Source organism: Vanessa tameamea, chromosome 27 (genome assembly GCF_037043105.1).
Source record: "Vanessa tameamea isolate UH-Manoa-2023 chromosome 27, ilVanTame1 primary haplotype, whole genome shotgun sequence".
Lineage (NCBI taxonomy): Eukaryota > Metazoa > Arthropoda > Insecta > Lepidoptera > Nymphalidae > Vanessa > Vanessa tameamea.
In genome coordinates, this window is record NC_087335.1 from 4,787,250 (window position 1) to 4,808,224 (window position 20,975).

The window sequence follows — 20,975 nt, forward strand, 5'->3', positions numbered from 1 at the left end:
AATTAGAAACATGTAGGTTTCCTTGCGATCTTTTCCTTCACCGCCGAGCTCGAGATGAATTATAATCACAAATAGAGCACGAAAATTCAGCGGTGCATGCCTGGACTTGAACTCGTAATCATCGGTTAAGATGCACGCGTTCTAACCACTGGGCCATCTCGGCTATTATTTATTCGGCCATTCATTTATTATTTTAAATAGGTAGACAAACTGAGTATAGCCACCTGATGGTAAATGGTCAACACCAAACAAAGACATTAATCAATTAACAAATTTGAGAGCAAAATTTTCATGTACCTAGTGCCTATATTGGTACTTTTTAGTAAGAGCATAATGTCTGATACATAACCCTTCCATATTATACCAATTAGCACCAAATTAACATAAAACTTTATCCGTTCAAGCAGCGCATGTTCTAGTCTCAAGAGACCCTTTTTCTGACGCATTCAGTAGATATCCACACCACAAGCTAATATGCACAAAATATTCACAAATTAACATAGTCGGCGCACTGTTGAAAACTGAATGAAAAATCCCCACGGTCATTTCTGATATAAGCTGGGGGTAAATATAAATAGAAGTGTGACGGGGGGAGATCTTAAATATACTATAACAATACTAATAATATATAGATTAACTCTCACTGTTCAGCTATTTCAGGAGTGGGTTGTTAATGATTGCTGAATTACTTTCGAGAATGTGAAAGTTCAAAATAAGAACAGTTCGTCAATTTTAATGATTGCTCACCTTCTTCATCGCTGCCGACCATTCTATAACGTTCGTATCCCGTTAAATGCCGATGTGTCCCGAGCCCGAAGTCGTCCTTCGTCCATTGCAACTGACCAGCCTTGTTCACCACACGACATGGTAACGTCACTCTTGTACCGACCACTGCACTCTGTGAATAATAGACAATAACTCATAGCTTTATTTGGCTTCAAATGTATCCAATCGTTTATTGATAAATATAAAATATATAAAAACTGGGAAAGTGTGAATCGCTCTCGCGCTTTGAGGATTGCGTACCACCAGATTTTTGTTTTTTCCTAATTTCATGATTTTTGGTCACCGGAAGTACCCTTCACGGTGTGTATCCTTTGCGAAAGTATCGTTTGATTGCATAGATTTAGAGGTTTGATTTTCTACACATTTCTAAGAAATAGTAGACCACATAACATAAAACATATCATAATCAGCCTGTAAATTTCCCACTGCTGGGCTAAGGCCTCCTCTCCCGTTGAGGAGAAGGTATGGAGCATATTCCACCACGCTGCTCCAATGCGGGTTGGTGGAATACACATGTGGCAGAATTTCGTTGAAATTAGACACATGCAGGTTTCCTCACGATGTTTTCCTTCACCGCCGAGCACGAGATGAATTATAAACAAATTAAGCACATGTAAATTCAGTGGTGCCTGCCTGGGTTTGAACCCGAAATCATCGGTTAAGATGCACGCGTTCTAACCACTGGGCCATCTCGGCTCTTTAGACCACATCTGATATTAATTTCAACTTTATATCTCTACGCGTTCCTGAGAAAAAGGGGTCTTGACGGACAGGCAGAAAGACAAACAGACATACGGACAACGAAGTTATCTTATAAGGGTTCCTTTTTAATTCTTAATTAAAATTTATAGGATACACGTATCAAAATGTCGTATCACCGTAACTCGATTGTCACATTTCACAAGTGAGATATGAAGCGAATTCTTACAGAATCACACATCGTATATGTTAAGATATTTTCTATTTACAAAATAGTTCACGCAAGGGCGGCGAAATGCAACTACTAAGTCATAAGACGGTCAACTCAAATATTTGAATCCTTTATGCGGAACTAAATCCGACAAGTAAACGAAAATATGTCTTATTTCCTATTCGCGTCATTTTCAATACTCGTTCAAATCAAACAAATATAGTTAAATATATACTATAAACGCTGTGTTCAGAATTTTAATGGAAATATGCGAAAACGCGACCATAAATTAAACTTTACTAGGTGATAGGGCTTTGGGCAATCCCAATTGGATAGATACCTCCGTGGTCGAGTGACGACCTCCGTGGTCGAGTAGTGTGTACACCGGTATTCATGGGTACGCCACTCCGAGGTCCCGGGTTCGATTCCCGGCCGAGTCGATGTAGAAAAAAGTTCATTAGTTTTCTATGTTGCCTTGGGTCTGGGTGTTTGTGGTACCGTCGTTACTTCTGATTTTCCATAACACAAGTGCTTTAGCTACTTACATTGGGATCAGAGTAATGTATGTGATCCTGTCCAATATTTATTTATATTTATTTATAGCACGCAATCATTATACATTTTACAGCCAAACAACAATACTATATATTGTTGTGTTCTGGCTTGAAGTGAGTGAGCCATGAAACTACAGGCACAAGGAACTTAACATCTTAGTTCCCAAGTTCGCTAGTTAATATATATAGTACAGAATAACTTGTAACCATTATCCTTAACTTCCTGGCGATGATGATAACAATTCTCAAAACTGTACGGTGTATCTTTTATTTATTTCATAATTAATTGTGTTATGGCTCAATACAATATTATTGCTGTTTGTAATTACGTTAAGTACTTAATATTTATTTTTATAACGTAATAAAATGAAACATTTTCCAAGATTCCAAGTTTCCGAGTCTATCTAATTAGATTTCGTTCGTACTTCATGATACGAAATGTATAACAGAAATTACTATCGTAATAAATTCCTACTACGTTATATTTTTTTAATTTTTGCTGGATAAAGTGTTTGGATATTAGGTGGTGAGGCTTTGTGCAAGCTTGTCTGGGTAGGTAACACCCACATCAGATATTCGGTCGCCAAGCAGCAGTACTCAGTATTGTTGTGTACCGGTTTGAAGGGTGATCGAGCCAGTATAACTACAGGCACAAGGGACATAACATCTTAGTTCCCAAGTTATGGGCGCATATGGGTCCCTTGGCGATGAAATTATAAGTTCGATTCGAAATCCTCGAGACTTAGTAACTAGGTAACACAATCGTTAGAATGATTGAAAATTTACCAACAAAATTCTAATTAACCATCCTGATCTAGTATTTGAACTGAGTACAAGATCTTTAGCCTCATATTAATATTAGCTACGAAACTATCAAGTTATCTATTATATAAACGTACTAATTATTGAATAAAACAAAGTGTCCCCGCTGCGTATGCGTATCTATTTGAACGCGATAAACTCTAAGCAAACACGTCTACGTCTACGCGTGAGCCGTGACGGGTTGCCAGTATTATTTATAAAGGTAATTTCATCCATCACAAATAGCCACGCTAAATCAAAAAGGTCCCTCCTAATGAATAAATCAGAATCCCTCAAGAGCAACCAAAAATCAAAGTTGCGGGACTCGGAATATTAATTTAGGAAATTCCATTTCATAAATCAAACTTTCCAACCCGATTACAAGCCTCTCTTCTATAAGGGTCTATACAGAATGATTTAAAAGTAATTAATTATATTATGTTCCAATTATGAATATTTTTTTTTTTTCATGATTATGAACTGGCTTGACTTTAGGCTATCGACGAACCCGCTCTAACGGAAAGCCTTTAAATGTCCCACTGTTGGGCTAAAGCTTCTCTTTGAAGAAAAGGTTTGGAGTTTATTCGACTATGCAATGTGAGTTGTGGGATATACAATCGACAAAATTTCTTTGAAACACGTATGCAGGTTTTCTCACAATGTTTTCATTCGAATTAGAAATTTATTAGTGCTTGCCTGGGCTTGAACCAATAATGCTCAGCTAATATGCACATGTTCTAACCACTGGGCCATCTGGCATCTGGCACTCAATTTTTATGCTTGATTTGCTAATCAGTTGTCATGGGAAAATTAGTAAGTAATTTCTGATTAGATTATTTATATGTAACTATAATAGCAAACAAATACACGACTGTTGGAAAGGCTGCGTCTCGTTTTGAGGAAAATCGTGGTTGCTGCTAAAATGCGGGTTGGTGGATACACTTATAATAAATCATTATGGAAATTTATTCATCATGTTTTCCTTCGTCATATCATGACATCAAATATTAAGACAAATTAAGTCCAATTTTTATGGGCTTAATTCAATGGTTCTTTTCCTAATCTGAATCCACTGTTACTGGTTATGTTTCTCGTTATCTAATCGTGATCCATCGCCACATTTAACATATCATAAATATATACTTGTAGCTAATATTCGGACTGGAATTATGATATATTATCAGGAATTGAATATATATTACGGTTTAATTGTAAATTGCCATCAATCATACTATATCGGTAATAGGAAATTTGCAAATAAATATTAACAGGAAATGAAGCAGGTACTCAAAGCAAAATCGATTAATACAAAATCAACTAAACAAATAGTATTTATAAATTACATTCATGTACATTAATATATTAATAAAACGGTAAGAATGTTATCATTATTCCTCTTCAATTAAGAAAAGTAATTAGTAAATAAATATGCAAATTTTCGTACCTATTATCTTTTTTCTCCTAAACTGTCAATCTTAAGGTTATATTATTGACCTCAGCGTATTAAAAAATATGACACAAAGGGAACCTTCAGCGTATTTTTCTAATTATTATTTATAATGTATATTTTTTATTGTAAATATTATGGGAAACTGGCAAAAAGGCCACCATGTGGAGGTCATCAACACCCATAGACATTGCTACTGTAAGAAATTGGGCGAGTACCGGTGATATTTCTGGAAGGCCGAAGATTTTACGTCTCAGTGGAGATAATGGGACAGCAAATCCCACACGACCTGAAATATTTCAGGCGCAAGACTAACGCCCTAAGGTGCTTTCCGAAGTATACACACTTAGAACTGGAAGCACTGGAAGGAGCAGATTCTGGACTGTTACTGAGGATTTTTTCATAAAAATACCCAAAAACAATTGAGGTCAACTCAATTCATTCATTCTCAATCAAAAAAAATAATCTAAAAAATCCTGCTGATAAATCGTTCGCCGGTTCAGATCTATGGATTTTCCTTCCGAAGCGGTGCTACATTTTTAGCAATTAATAAAGCGTAACGCTTCTGTATTGAAGTAGTTGTGATCCACGGCTTCGCTTGTGTTTTGGGGGGTGGGTGTCAAATGTTAGGTATAAAAAAGGCCGTAAAGGGTGACAGACAGACAGAGCTACTTACACGTTTATAATCAGTACAGATAAATATTTTGGAAATCACTTTGTCTAGTGTCTTGTATAGACTAGTAGAACACAATGTTTAATGAATTTTTAACATGTAATCTTTTAATAAAATAGGGTTAATCCTGGGAGACTTGACCCCTTGGGCTGTTGTCGTTCCCACTCCTAACCCAAGCTTTAAGCTTAATTGGAGGGGTAAATAGGAATATTAGTAATTCCCTATACTGCTACCTTTTAAATAAAAAATTATATCATTTCACTGACAAATTGAGTGATTTCCACATAATACAGACTTCATTTATATTGATCTTTGTGTGAATAGTTTTATACCTCAATGATATAGATTTTTGGAAAGTGCTGTATAAAATTAGAAAGATTTGTTTTTATAGTAATAATAAGAAGCACAACCTATATAAGGCGTCGACGACCTGCATTCGGGGCTCAAGGCTGACTCTAGTACTTGCCCCAACGCCCGGTGACGCTGTAAAAGCAAGCAGATCCAACGAACAAAACAACACAAAGAAACAAAAAAAAATGCACTCGGCATTCGATCGTTTTCGTCGGAGGGTTCACTTGATTGTCAGTCATAACGGTTATTATTAATCTACCCACACTGTTTTGTTAAAGTTAATCACCTGAGGTAGATGTAATAGAAACGAAAAGTCTAACTGTGTATTAAACGATTATTTTTTTAATTACTTCCTCTTCTGATCTTACAGTACCAATAGTTTAAAATAATAAATTTTATCAAACCACCGAAGAAACGTAATGCACGAGAACGCAGAATATCACGGTACTGTCGAGTACGATTTCCGACACACATTTTCAAAGAACACGTCACAGGTTATTTCTATCCGCAAATTGGTTTTGGATGCAATTTGTTTCGTGTACACTATCACATCTCCATTTGACAACATTCGAGGTAATTTTTAAGTAGTTATTTATTACCTTCTATTTTGCAGCAACCTCTAAACTTACATACGCTATACTCGACTAGGTCGCTCTGTAAGAGACGCAAATGTTTTCGTTTCATAGTTTCGAATGAAAGATTCGATTCGGATGTACAAAAATAACTATTGAACATAACTGTTTATCAAATATAATAAAATCTTCATCAGTAACGTGATTCTTCGTATCTTTTTCATGACACGCGATTTTGATACGTGTATCCTGTAAATTTTATAATGATTACGGTCAAAGTCGCATACGCATTTTCGCACGCTCGTGTTCTGCGGTAAGTATCGAGTTTCTTTTTACAGAATACCTTCACTAGTAATTAATAATCCTTATATGAAATTGGATTTATCCCACCTGATCACTAAAGTAATTGTTACGATAACGATTACTCTATTTTAATGACGATTGGTCACGTCTGATACACATTTACATTGTTAAATAAATATAGAACCATTTTAAGGACTTCAATATCACCCGCGAAACTTCGCGTATTTTCGAAAGATTTTTTTAGGTACATCGAAACCTACGATAGATTTTGTATTGTTTTTAATTTCATTGTAAACTGAAAGTCACTCATCCCCATTTGGTGCCAAAATTATGAAACCTTATTATTAAATGAAATTTATAATATAAAATAGTACACATTTAGTTAGAATTGGAGTTTTTCGATCACAATTTACTTCAATTCATTAAGATAATACAAGAATCCTCTTTAATTTCCTGCACATCTACGGCTGGAGCTCTTCAAAATGAGACCATAATTTTTTTTTTATGTGCAGCCATCGTACCATAATCACTGGGACAGAAATCGGCTGACGCTATTAATATATGAGATAAATAAATGTCTAAATTCATATTACTAATCATAACCACTAAACATAATGACAATAATACCCGCAAAATTATCCCTTTGATTGCATTTCCAATTAATTTGACCATGAACTTGAACATGCATTGAAAATGAACCAGCCCTTGTTATTATTGGAGGCAATAATTAGGTAATGATAATGTGTTATGTTTTAGCAAAAAAAAAAAACACTCTGCTCCAAGGTACAAGTAATAATAAATAATAAATATTGGACAACATCACATACATTACTCTGATCCCAATGAAAGTAGCTAAAGCACTTGTGTTATGGAAAATCAGAAGTAACGACGGTACCACAAACACCCAGACCCAAGACAACATAGAAAACTAACGAACTTTTTCTCTCGCGATGATCACGAATAATTGCAGAGGGCCCAATAATAGTAGGAACTTCGATAGTTAAAAGAGTCGTTTTATAAAATCATTAAAAGAACTGTGGTAAAAAAGCCCAAATTCCTTTCCATATGGATTTTTGTGCTTAATGTATAGTGATGTCTGAGGCCTATTGCCATGCAAATACATTCATCGTCAATAAAGCTAGAAACCGGTCACGATTTTTCGCTTTTTTCAAAAATAACTCTTGAAATTCAAATTTCTTATAATTCTTTATACCTACAGCAAATATTTATTAAACAACACTTGAGCAAATCAATAAAACTGAAGAAATTACATTTAATATTTAATCGTTTACCTGTACAACGCTAAATTCCTATAGAGGTACGTGAAACTATTAGATATAATCAAATAGCGTGGAAGGTTAACCTTTAACTCAATAATTAAATTATTATCTACTGAACACTTAAATTAAAGTACAACTCAAGTACCACTCAATTTTCATGTGTTTAATTAGTCTTTATAATTAATCTCGTGCTTGATGGTAAAGAAAAACTTAATAAGGAAATTTGGGCCTACATAACATAACATAATCAGCCTGTAAATTTCCCACTGCTGGGCTAAGGCCTCCTCTCCCGTTGAGGAGAAGGTATGAAGCATATTCCACCACGCTGCTCCAATGCGGGTTGATGGAATACACATGTGGCAGAATTTCGTTGAAATTACACACATGCAGGTTTCCTCACGATGTTTTCCTTCACCGCCGAGCACGAGATGAATTATAAACACAAATTAAGCACATGAAAATTCAGTGGTGCCTGCCTGGGTTTAAACCCGAAATCATCGGTTAAGATGCACGCGTTCTAACCACTGGGCCATCTCGGCTCACATTCATTTTGGATAACATTCACATTTGGGCCTAATTTCAATAAAATTCTGCCACATGTGAATCCACCAACCCAGATCGGTTCTGGGCAGCGTGGTGCAATACGCTCCTAAAAACTTGTAACAACGAGGTTTCCATCAACAATCATTTGATTGCCAAGCTTTTAAGGCTAATAAAGAAAATATGCACGATAAGCTTTTATAAAGAACAATATTTAAAATTTTCCAATATGAAAGTACATTTGTAATTCCACCTAACCTCTTGGACTAATTGTCATTTCCAATCCCAATACAAGCTATGCAAATGCTAGCCTAGTACACTATATGAACCCTGAACTGCTGTGAACTAGACCCTACTAAAGATGTAGAGTAATACTTAAGCAAACATCCAGTGATATGCTTATTTTATCTCAAGTAAGATCATAATGGATACTAACTTGGTGGTAGGGCTTAGTGCAAGCCCGTCTGGGAAGATATCACCGATTCATCATATATTCTGCCGACAGTTAACAAGTATTGTTATGTTCTGGTTCGAAGGATGAGTGAGCCAGTGAAATAACAGGATCAAAGACTGAGATGTTAGTCTCCAAAGTTGGTGGCACATTGGCCATATAAGGAATGTTTGAAATATCTTACATGACCGATGTATACGAGTGACTCATTTAGTCGTCCGCCTACAAATATAATAAAAAATTAATTCAGCCTTACCTGATCCTGTGGTTCAATCGCAAACTTCTGCTGACTATACGCACTTGCACAATCCATCAACAAATACAATAAAGTCCATTTCTTCATAAATACAATTAAATCCACTATCCTCAAAAGCAGAAACAATGAATTCGTTTCTCTACTTGTTACTCTTAATTTCACTTCATTCCTGGTCGTATCTCTTTCTTTGAAAATATCTATAGAATTTGTTTCTTTTATTAGATCTGGTTTTGTATTATTTGCTATCTTAATATTGTCTTTAAATTTGAGATAACTATTCGGTTTTGAATCATTATTTTTATATTTATCTTGATCAGTTTCTCTAGTGTCCATTTTGTTTTATTGTTTTCGATTTGGTACTGAACAGCCATATGGCAAAGGCATCGAGGAATCCTCTGTAAGCGTATTCTTGAAGTTATGAAATATATCTGAAACAAACATTTCGATTAATCATCTAATATATTATCAGACAAAATAGTGCATGATGATGCCTTATTAATATCGAATTAATAATAGTACTTCAGCAGTGAACCGCAAAATACTTCCTAAACACACACATGCAAAGCTGCATGTTCTATCTTTATAACCTTTAATGTCATTACTAAATTATAATAATAATAAGCTTGCTATTATATATATATATATATCAAACTTATCATCATATAATTGTAGGACATAACATCCATAAGCGAAATTCGATGCACGATTTGCAGATATCTATTTTGAATATTGAGCCTTGGTTCATAAATAGAACGTGGCTAAGGATTACGGGAAGATTAAAAAAATCCGAGCAAATACTAGAGTAATTTCAAAAGCAAAGTTTGTGTACAATTCATCTCATATTCAGCGGTAAAGTAAAACATTGTGTATTGAAAAAGAAATTTTAGCACATATTTACCTAATAATGGAGGAATGCAGAAAATAAGTGGATTGAGTTAATATTAAAACCGATGGAAAAGAATACATTTTTAATTATGATAAAATATTCTTTATATGAAAACGTTATAACATTTCGAATTTCGTTAACTATTCGATATTTAAATTTGAAAAAGTAAAGTAACAGCTCGTCAATGTTAGGCAAAGTAATTTAAGGAGGCTTTGAATTAAAGAAAACTTATACAAGTTTTCTTTAATTCCTTTCCGGTCAATGGATACATATGTCAAAAAATTCATTCAACACAACAGATTTTCTCATCACCACGCACAGGATTGATTAACAAAATACATGAAAATCTACTGCATTTTGTGTCAGGATGTAACCTGACGTGATCTGACTTTTGGTTTAAATCTTCATTTTAAATCCACTAAACTATCTCGTACTCATCAGTACTATTTTTAAGAGACATATACATTCATATATAAATTTAACTTCCACTCACAGCATTGGCTACATGTGTTGATTTAAGATAACTCAATTGTTATACCAGGATATAACCAATATCTTAACCAAAATGTATTCAAAACAGTTCAACAATTTTAGTGTCATTGAATAACGAAACATCAAACAAACAAACTTTCAAATTTATATCATAACCTTGAAAATACTAGACGCGTTATACTATAGTTAACATTTTCAGTAAACCATTATACGTAATAAAATTTAAATTGACATGATTAACGTTATTTTTTTATGTTAAAATACGTTCAAATGGATTTATTTAATCACAGCGAATATTTTTGTGACCGCAAAAATTAAACCACAAGCTTATATCAGTATGTATTGCCGCTATAAATAATTTTAGTTAACCATTTCAACTGAAATATATCATAGAAACGTGAAACCGACTATTTCACTTGTGTCACGTGATATTCCTGGCTGTATAGTATATTTTATTGCATTCCCAGTGTCTGTCTGCAACTGGACTACTGAAAAATTTAATTTTCAAATAATATTTATGTCAAGTTACTATTATTTTATATAAAACTAGCGACCCGCCCCGGCTTCGCACGGTGCAATACTGACGCTGTTTACGACGCTGTTTTATACTATGTAATGATACCATATCTTGCTTAGATATATGAAACTAATGATTAGGTACCACCCTCATCACCTATACTACCACCAATCAGCAATACTCAGTGATGGCATGTTCTCGTTTGAAGGTTCGCAGATTATATCGGAATAATAATACTAAAAATCCTCATAATCCCCTCCAATCTTTGTGAAAACTAGTAACGTGCACAAAATTATCAAAAATTTAAATCAATCAATCAATGACAATAAACATGTAAACCCCCCCCCCCCCCCCCATAGACATTAACACTGTAAACAGTTCTTCCATTGTCAATGTAGAATCAACTTGGGAACTAAGATCTTAAGTCCCTTGTTCCTGTGGTTACACTGTCTCACCCTTCAAACCACAATACATAAATACTTAATATTATTAAATCAATCAAACAATGAATAACTACAAAAACATTCCATTCGGACAAATCAAGGAAAATTTGTCGATACATCAGTCCGAGCGGATCTTAAATACTGGAAGCACACGATAAATCAATATACCTCAAGACATATGGGCCATTATAAATTCTAAAATACATAAACCTGTCCAGACCACAGAATGAACACTAATAAATAATTTGGATCGGTTGCAAGACGGCAGTTTCTGCTGCATTGCTTCGTACGAGAGAGTATCGTTTAGATGGACGCTACTAATGGTTCGTTCGAGTTTAATCGATTGGAAAACTATCGAATCGCTAATATATCTCTCCTGGAATGAGGATTGCACTCACATATTTTAGCCTTTGAATGTATATATTATGTACTTTGAAAAGGTAACCACAGATCTTTTAAAAATATAGAGGAAATAAGGATGAGATATTCGGAACTCATACAAAACGAACCTTATTCGTAAATTTAGTGCGGTCTAGTCCGTTATAATGGCAATTATGTCCAGATATATCAACGTAATTAATTTTATCTTAACTTGCCTCAATTTCACTCGTATTACAAAACAGTTGTGAAAGTATACTTATACATTATGTTGACATGTAAGTACAAATCTGTGCATTAAAAAAAAAACAAACATTCGATACCAAACTCGATAAAATTGTCAAATTATTTATTTCGTGTGCATGTCATGCATCCACCATTTTGTTTTTAATATTATGACGTCACGTATTCCATACACACAACTCTAATACATAAGTACTGAATTATTAGTCTAAATATCATAAGCACCTTATAAACTACATGGAAATGATCCTTTTTGCTTTCCCGGAACCAAGGCTTAAGTTTCCTTAAATGATATACAAAACCCGTAGTAGGGCACATCTAAAACTACTCCTATAACATAAAGTACACGATCTTACTTTTTCCATCTCTTTTGCACCTAAGCATCAACTATAAGGTTGACAGAGATAGATGACCTTTGAAATTTCAAGTTGCAGTTATTTCGCTGAATCTCACAGGAATTTTCAAGTATTTCACGACATATATAAGTAAGGAAATCCGAAATTTATAACGGTAATGGGTAACTTGTGTGCAATGGACCGTTACTTCGATATATTTTGACGAAACTTATATAACGTCTGGTTAAAAATATTATACCGGTTTTGAAAGCAAACACAGGTTGCTTTATAAAAATATGTAATACTAGCATCCTGTTTCGGTTTCGCACGAGTAGAATAAGGGCTTATGTAAAACTTTTATACCATAAAATATATAACTCTATTGGATTACGCGGCGTACAGTAAAGCTCCGCGTTCGGCATGATTTCTCCGACACCTTCAACCGTCATTGTCATATTTCAACCAATGTAACTCAATAACAAATATAAAAATATTTTTATATTATTTATTAATGAATGTGATAGACTTAAAAACTATCAAACGGATTGTCATACGGTAATATACCAGTGAATAAATAATTTATAAATAAACTTAATAAATATTAATGAATATACAGTTATTATATTTTTATATGAGACCTATTAAAACATCGCAGTATGTCTTTTTCTCACTTCGACTGGAGGAGACATTTTAGGGCGTTTTTATGTTTCACCTTTTTAACAAAAATATACTAAAAATACTTTTGATTAATATGTTTTTTTTTTTTTCGTTGAAAATTCTTAACCAGATATGAGGATAACTCTTATAAATGATCTACCCCGCCCTTAGACATTGGAAATTTAAAAAATATACAGTTCTTGCATAATCAATGCGTTATCAGCCTTGGGGGCTAAGATGTTATGGCCATGTGCCTGTAGTTACACTCACTCACCTTTCAAATCGAAAATTAACAGTTATAAGCAGGCTCTAACACCAAGTAGATATATTGAAATTATCTGAATAGTACCTGATAATAGTCACCTGAGTTGTGACGTGGCATTTCCTTCCGACATCTGTATTTCCTGCCCACTATAGCGACATGGGATAGACAGGTATGATTGTAGTCAAGCTTGAGCCAAGATCGTTTAAAAAGGATTAATACTTTTTTGTTCATGACTCATAAACATCAAATTATATAATATATATAGGTATATACTTACTCACAAGAGAGAGATAAGCAAGATATGCGAATAAGGGAGTATGGCGGCATAAGAGAGCATCATAACGTTAAGTATACAGTTCGGTATCAACCCCAAGGCTAGCCATAAATGTTACACGTGAACATTTTTTTTACTAGTAAGAATTTTTACATCGTCAATGTACTGCCAATGTACGTTATCTAAGATTTCACGTCCATTGTGCACTCTTATACAAAATATTAATACCCGAACTCACACAAAGCGATACCTCCTTTATACTGAGGTACAAGTTTAAAACATTGACGAAGAGTGCATAAAGCGAAATTCGATTGAATTATTTTACGCTATTTTCACACAGATAATAGATTAAGGGGTACGTTATAAATATTACCTCTGGGAGCATTTTCAGGTTCGCTAGTAATTATAACGCATATTTATTTTATATTAACAATACAACAACAATAAATGTTGTCAAATATTCAACCGGCGGGCTAATTGTGAAATACGTTTGTAATCACAGTTTTTGTTGTAAAAATTGAAAGCAATCGAATTAAAGCTTCACCTGGGACAGTAATTATGATAGATGTGTCAAATCGGATCGGTTGAGTAATTTTGTAAGAACAAACTCGAAATTCACCACACAACACGATAGTAAATCAGAAAGTGTTCTTTAATCATTTAAAGGATAAAAGCCACATAGTAATATTACGAGTGAGATACGAAGTGACTTTTTGCAGATATAGAACTGATGATTTATGTATCACAACAGAAATCAATAAAAGCATTTTGTTATGTGTCGAATTCGTGATGTATAACATTATTTACTTTTAATTTATAATGTATAGAAACAAAAGTGGAGCCATTTTTATTTTATTTATTTCCATAGTAATCTCACAGATTTATTTTCTATGTTATTATCTTATAGTTAAAGAACTATTGATAATAATTTACTAAATAAATACTCTCTACGAAAGCACAACACATCACAATACGAAATTAAAATAAATATTATAAGTGCCCTGTGAATCTTACCTAAAGTTAAGTAAAATTTAAGTTTACATTTCAGCAGAAAAATAATCATATCACGACTTTTTTCTATGAGTTAAAAGACATCAAATTTATTAACCGCTCAATACCTCCACCGGACTCGAGCCGTCACTAATCCAATTAAGACAAATGAACAGTTAATTATATTTAAACCGAAGCATCTATTGTGTTCTTTTAAAAGCATTAATACTCAATCGTGTGAGTCTATTCCTTTCATGGCAATAAGAAATTGTAACATCTTTGATTCCCTCGTGAATATCATAAATAATTTATAGCGCACTGCGATCTACGTTCAATCATAACGATTATTACCGTTTTTTAAATTTAATTTTATTTATAATTATGAGCCGAGATGGCCCATTGGTTAGAACGCGTGCATTTTAACCGATGATTTCGGGTTCAAACCCAGGCAAGCACCACTGAATTTTCTTGTGCCACATGTGTATTCCACCAACCCGAATTGGAGCAGCGTGGTGGAATATGTTCCAAAAACCTTCTCCTCAAAGGGAGAGGAGGCCTTAGCCCAGCAGTGGGAAATTTACAGGCTGCTAATGTAATGTAATTTGGAAAATTCTTCCAATACATATATACTAAGACAAGTCTGTTTGTAATGAAATACGAGTATAGATGCTGTAAGAAGAAGAAGCTAGAAGCTAGAAGCTAGAAGGCGAACGGCAAATGGGCCATCTGGTGGTAAGTGGTCACCATCGTTTATAGACATTGGCGCTATAAGAAATATTAACCCTTCCTTATATCGCAACTACACCACCAAACAACTAAGATGTTATATCCCTTGTGCCTACTTACACTGGCTTACTCACCTTTCAAATCGGAACACAACGATACTAAGTATTTTTCCAAGCAATGCTTGGGTTGAATATCTGATGAGTGGGTGCTACATACCCAGACGGGCTTGCGCAAAGCCCTAACGTCAAGTAAAATACTGAATAATTAATTAATACAAAGGCCCTAAAAACAATAAACCTTTCTAGTATTTAGTATTCGTTGTGTACTTAACTGTAGTCTCTTAGCGAAATATGTATAAGCCAATAGACCCACGAACATTATAATCATTCGAAAAGGTAACTTCTGCCAGAAGAGTCCAGCAAATAACAAAAAAAGTATTTTTTTTTTATGTTATACGGGGCAAACGAGCAGGAGGCTCACCTGATGGAAAGTGATTACCACCGCCCATGGACATCTGCAACACCAGGGGGGTTGCAGGTGCGTAGCCGGCCTTTAAGGAATAAGTACGCTCTTTTGAAGGTTCCCCAGTCTGTCAAAGCTGGTTCCACAGAGTGGTTGTGCGATATAACATCAAATGGGTACAAAAAGTACAATAGCTGCCGTTTGTACTAACAAAGTAGAATATTTCGACGTATGTATCCACGCTTCCTTGCAATGATTATTTTACCAGAAGATTAATAAAATAACGTACCGCAAAAAACAAGATTGCCTCTGCGTGACTATAACTAGAAGATATTTAAATACTGGTGGTTGGGCTTTGTGCAAGCCCGTCTGGGTAGGTAGCACTCACTCATCAGATATTCTACCGCCAACCAGTACTCAGTTCTGTTGTGTTCTGGTTTCAAGGACGATATGTCATATATCCAGTGTAACTACAGGCACAAGGGACATACCATCTTAATTCCCAAGGTTAGTGGCGCTTATAATTAAGTATTTTCCATTCCTATTTCAAAAACGATGCGATGTAATTACTACGCTAATTATACTTTTAGCAAATGTAAGACAAAATAAAAATTTAATTAAAACTTTAAAATAACCTACAAAAGACCGAAATTATCTAGCAAGATATTTGAGACGTCAAACGACTTAATTCGTTCGTAACTTGAATCGGACTTAGATTTTCAATATTCATACAATAATAGATCTTATCATATTGAATTAAGACTCAATTTGTTTTAATACGAGAAAGACCCTCTATTTAGTTCTGGATTCGGTCCAAAACGTGCCTGTACTATAATTCTTCGTGTGCCTGAATTGGATATTACAGTTTAAAATTATTTTATTCGGTCAATAAAGGCTTATGAATATCATTATTTTAAACATATATATGTTAAATAAAAAAGGAGTTCAGGAATATATATTCTTACAATCTAAATAGGACGACCAGACTGAACTCTAAAATGTTTTCGTTCACTTTAATAAATTATTTCTTGTCTAGACTTAGTAAATGTGGAAATCCATCAGCAAAATAAATTATTACAATAATATTATGTTCGAGAGCGTTTTTGAATTACTTTTTTATGACATTTTTTTAATGTAAACGGTAAAAGTAAAAGTAAAAACGGTATTCTTTTGATAAGTTACTTGGTGGTAGGGCTTAGTGCGTCTGGGAAGATACCACCGATTCAACATATATTCTGCCGCCAGTTAACAAGAATTGTTATGTTCTGGTCCAAAGGACCTGTTTGACGACCTCCGTGGTCGAGTAGTGTGTACACCGGTTTTCATGGGTACGCCACTCCGAGGTCCCGGGTTCGATTCCCGGCCGAGTCGATGTAGAAAAACTTCATTAGTTTTCTATGTTGTCTTGGGTCTGGGTGTTTGTGGTACCATCGTTACTTCTGATGTCCATAATACAAGTGCTTTAGCTACTTACATTGGGATCAGAGTAATGTATGTGATGTTGTCCAATATTTATTTAATATTTAATATTTATTTAATATTTATCTGAAGGATGAGTGAGCCAGTGAAACTACAAGGACAAAGACTGAGACGTTAGTCTCCGATGTCAGACTCTAGTCTGTCTGGGTTGATATCCACTCATCATATATATCCAAGAAACCGCAATGGAGCAGCGTGGTGGAATAAACTCCAATATCTTCTCAAAGGGACAGGGGCCCTTAGCCCAGTAGTAGAACATTTAAAGGCTTTACTTTTGCTTTTTTTTACTCATCATATATACTTACAGCCAAGCCGAAATACTTATTCATTTACTTAAATACTTTATTGACAAACACAAAGTAAATGGAACAAAAGAGCGGACTTAATCCTGAAGGCATTATCTGCCAGTCAACCTTTAAGTCAAACAGAAAACCATGAATGACGGCAATTAATTATCGACAATACACAACAATTTACATATTTATATACAATACTATAAAAAACATACACATATAGTATCTACAAAATAAATATTGTAAAAACATAAATAATAAGTAAGAATATTGTATGATATTTAGTATTGTGTGTTCCGGCTTAAAGGGTGAGCCAATGTAAGCACAAGGGACATACTATCTTATTTTCCAAGATTGGTGGCGCATAGGATATAAGATATGATTTTTCGATTAGTGTAGTACACCGGTTTTCGTGGTTACGCGACTCCGAAGTCCCGGGCGCGATTCCCAGCCGAGTCGACGTAGCAAAAGTTCATTAGTTTTCTACGTCGTCTTGGGTCTGGGTATGTGGTACCGTCGTTACTTCTGATTTTCCATAACACAAGTGCTTTAGTTTACATTGGGATCAGAGTAATGTATGTGATGTTGTCCGATATTTATTATTATTTATTTATTTATTTATTTATTTAGATGTCATACGGCGCCAATTAATTCTGTTCGCCTACCAATGCCAGGGAAAGAAAACGAACTGTTATATTTTTATAGTATCGTGTCTTATTATATACATGTATATCTATATATCATATTGTTAGTAAATTATTTTAGGGAGACGCTAAAAACATTGAAAGTGCTTTCATTACAAAAATAAGCTATCCGGACTAATTATAATCTTAGTATTCGGGACTCCCGTAGAGATGTGTTTATCAACGTAGATATATTTATAATTGCGTAACTACATACAACAATATATAATCAAAATAATATTTATCATCGGCTAAGTAATCGATATTAATTGCATAAACACGACTATTAAGGAGCCGAGATAGCTCAGTGGTTTTAACGCGTACCTCTTAGCCGATGATTGAGGGATCAAACCCAGGCAACCTCTAAATTTTCACGTGCTTAATTTGTCTTTATAATTCATCTCGTGCTCGGTGGTGAAGGAAAACACGGTGAGGAAACCTCGATGTGTCTAATTTCAACGAAATTCTGCCACATGTGAATCCTTCAACCCGCATTGGAGCAGCGTGGTGGAATATGCTGCCTACCTTCTCCTCAAAGGGAGAGGAGACCTTAGCCCAGCAGCGGGAAATTTACAGGCCGTAAATGTTGTTGCATGTTACTAAGGTTAAACTTATTGTACCAAGTTTTCAATATCGCAAGATCAATAAATTCTTCCCAGGGCGGTATGCTATCTATAATAAAATTCCTGAGATATATTAAACTGAACGAATTAATTAGTTTCATTAAAATTTCTATGTAATTTAATTGTTTAAGAATAACTACTGAGCTTCTCGCAGGAGCTTCGGTATCGACATTCCGTACGGGTTATTAATATAATCTTGTAAAACGAAAATACAAAACTGTTTGTAAGAGCTCTCTTGGATAAACTATTATAATGTTCTATTTATTCTAATTTCCCATATACACAAAAAAAACTACCGAATTTTTTTTCAACATATTACAGTATGAACAGGTCAAATCGATTGTCATGATCAGATAAAATCCAGGAATGTCAAACAAGAACGACAATCTGAAACGACTTTTGGTATTTTCCGATTTTCTGAAAAACGGCATAATATATAAAAAAACATGTCAATTCAAATCAAATCAAAATATAATTTATTCGAGTAGGATTTTACAAGCACTTTTAAATCGTCATTTAACAAACATTTTAAGTAAAGCTACCACCGCTTCGGAATGTAGATTCTACCGAGAAGAACCGGCAAGAAACTCAGTAGTTACTCTTTTTCAACATCTAAAAATACAGTCATGTTAGTTAAATACAATTATATACATATGTATGTTATATATCCTGCCTGGAAGTCAACAAGCATTAACTCCACGCTTTTTTATCATCTATATAATCTTGTATCGAATAATATGCCTTCTTCACCAATGAATTTTCTACAAATGATTTGAATTTATGAAACGGCAAAGTTAAAAATGTCTGCGGAATTTTATTATAGAAACGGATACTTTGCCCCAAGAATGATTTATTGACTTTGCGGAGTCAGAAACTTGGCGTGATGAAACTTGGAACCTAGTGATCATACTTCAATTGTAAAGAGCTTTTATAGTAATCTGTCTAGCCGTTCCCGAGTAATGAGTAATATATCCAAACAAAAACACACGTCTATCATATCTGTGGCGTTTGGCTTTTGACAATCAGAAGAGAAACCAGTGAATATATGTTAGTTGTTTTATATAACATGCATTTTAGGTTATATTGTTTAGTAATGTTAAGCTTATGTCGTGTTTCGTACACGACAAACTTATTTTTTTAATGACCCATAAAATCCTACTTTGATTCTTTCAACTACGTCGTTGATCTAGTTGCTAAATACGGTTCTGCGTTGAAACCAAGATTGGTGCAATAAGTTATTGAAAAAAGATTCTCAGTGACAGCCCGGATTCTGGAAGTTTACTCGGTGGTAGTGCTTTGTGCCAATGTCTGGGTAGGTACCACCCACTCATCGGATATTCAGTACTCAGTATTGTTGTGTTCCGGTTTGAAGGGTGGCGAAGTAAGGGGCTGCACACACTCCAGTGTGCCGGAAAGTGCGTAAAGTCCTGCGCCTGAACTCTTTCCGGTTGTATCGGATTTGAAGTCCTATCAGATCCTGAGAAACTAGGAATAAAGAGTGCACTTGTATTTGTGCAAAATCATATGTCCCGCGTAGTTGGCAGTTCTACCTTAACATTGTCTGCCGTGGCTAGAATTGGTCACAACGACATCACAACCACCTACTTTTTTTAATCTGTTACATTATAAAGGACTACGATTTAATTATCTCGACCGTTGTTGATTAAATCAGCTTGACGTCGGAATTCCGTACTATCCCAGTAATCCATCGAATATATACATATAATTGAAGCGTCTGCTTGTAGTATTAAAATAACCGCTATTTACTAAATACATAATATGTATGTATACACAGTACATATACCAAAATATATTTTTTTTCAATTTTTGTCTGTCTGTCTGTTTGTTCCAGTTAATCTCTGGAACGGCTGGACAGATTTTGATGGGACTTTCGCTGGCAGATAGTTGATGTAAAAAGTAGTAACTTAGGCTATCATAATATCTTTTTTGTTAAATTAAAACGCGCTCGAAGTCGCGGTCACAGCTAGTATATAATATAGTAGCTCCCCATCCCGATCCCAAGTAAATAAGGATTTCATCCAGTACATATAAGATATTATTTACTTGCTGGAATGTACAAATCGCTTCGTTCAACACGTCCTGTATATTTATTTGACGCGTATACATTTTGTCATACTTTCCTTTCAAAGTACTGTTTCGGATGTAAATTATTGAGGTAATATTTTTCAATAAATTGTTTAAAATAAATATGTTATTTTGATTATTATTTATATTTTATGCAAATTAAATTAAAGACCACGTAATGTGCTGTTTCTCATTTTTCTATACCTTCCTGTGTATTTAT

At 34.4% G+C, this 20,975-nt stretch overlaps 1 protein-coding gene across 2 annotated transcripts in view; it reads right to left on the reverse strand.

Annotated features, from left to right (window-relative positions):
* LOC113391970 (irregular chiasm C-roughest protein-like) overlaps nt 1-20,975 on the reverse strand; it is a 97,223-nt gene that overhangs the window by 48,139 nt on the left and 28,109 nt on the right. For both annotated transcript variants that reach the window (XM_026628133.2, XM_026628132.2), the window contains exons 2-3: nt 8,925-9,352; nt 748-898 (exon numbers count right to left, since the gene is read on the reverse strand). In XM_026628133.2, coding sequence (XP_026483918.2) covers nt 748-898; nt 8,925-9,257 — 484 coding nt within the window. In that variant the 5' untranslated portion in view covers nt 9,258-9,352. The remainder of the gene's footprint in view (nt 1-747; nt 899-8,924; nt 9,353-20,975) is intronic.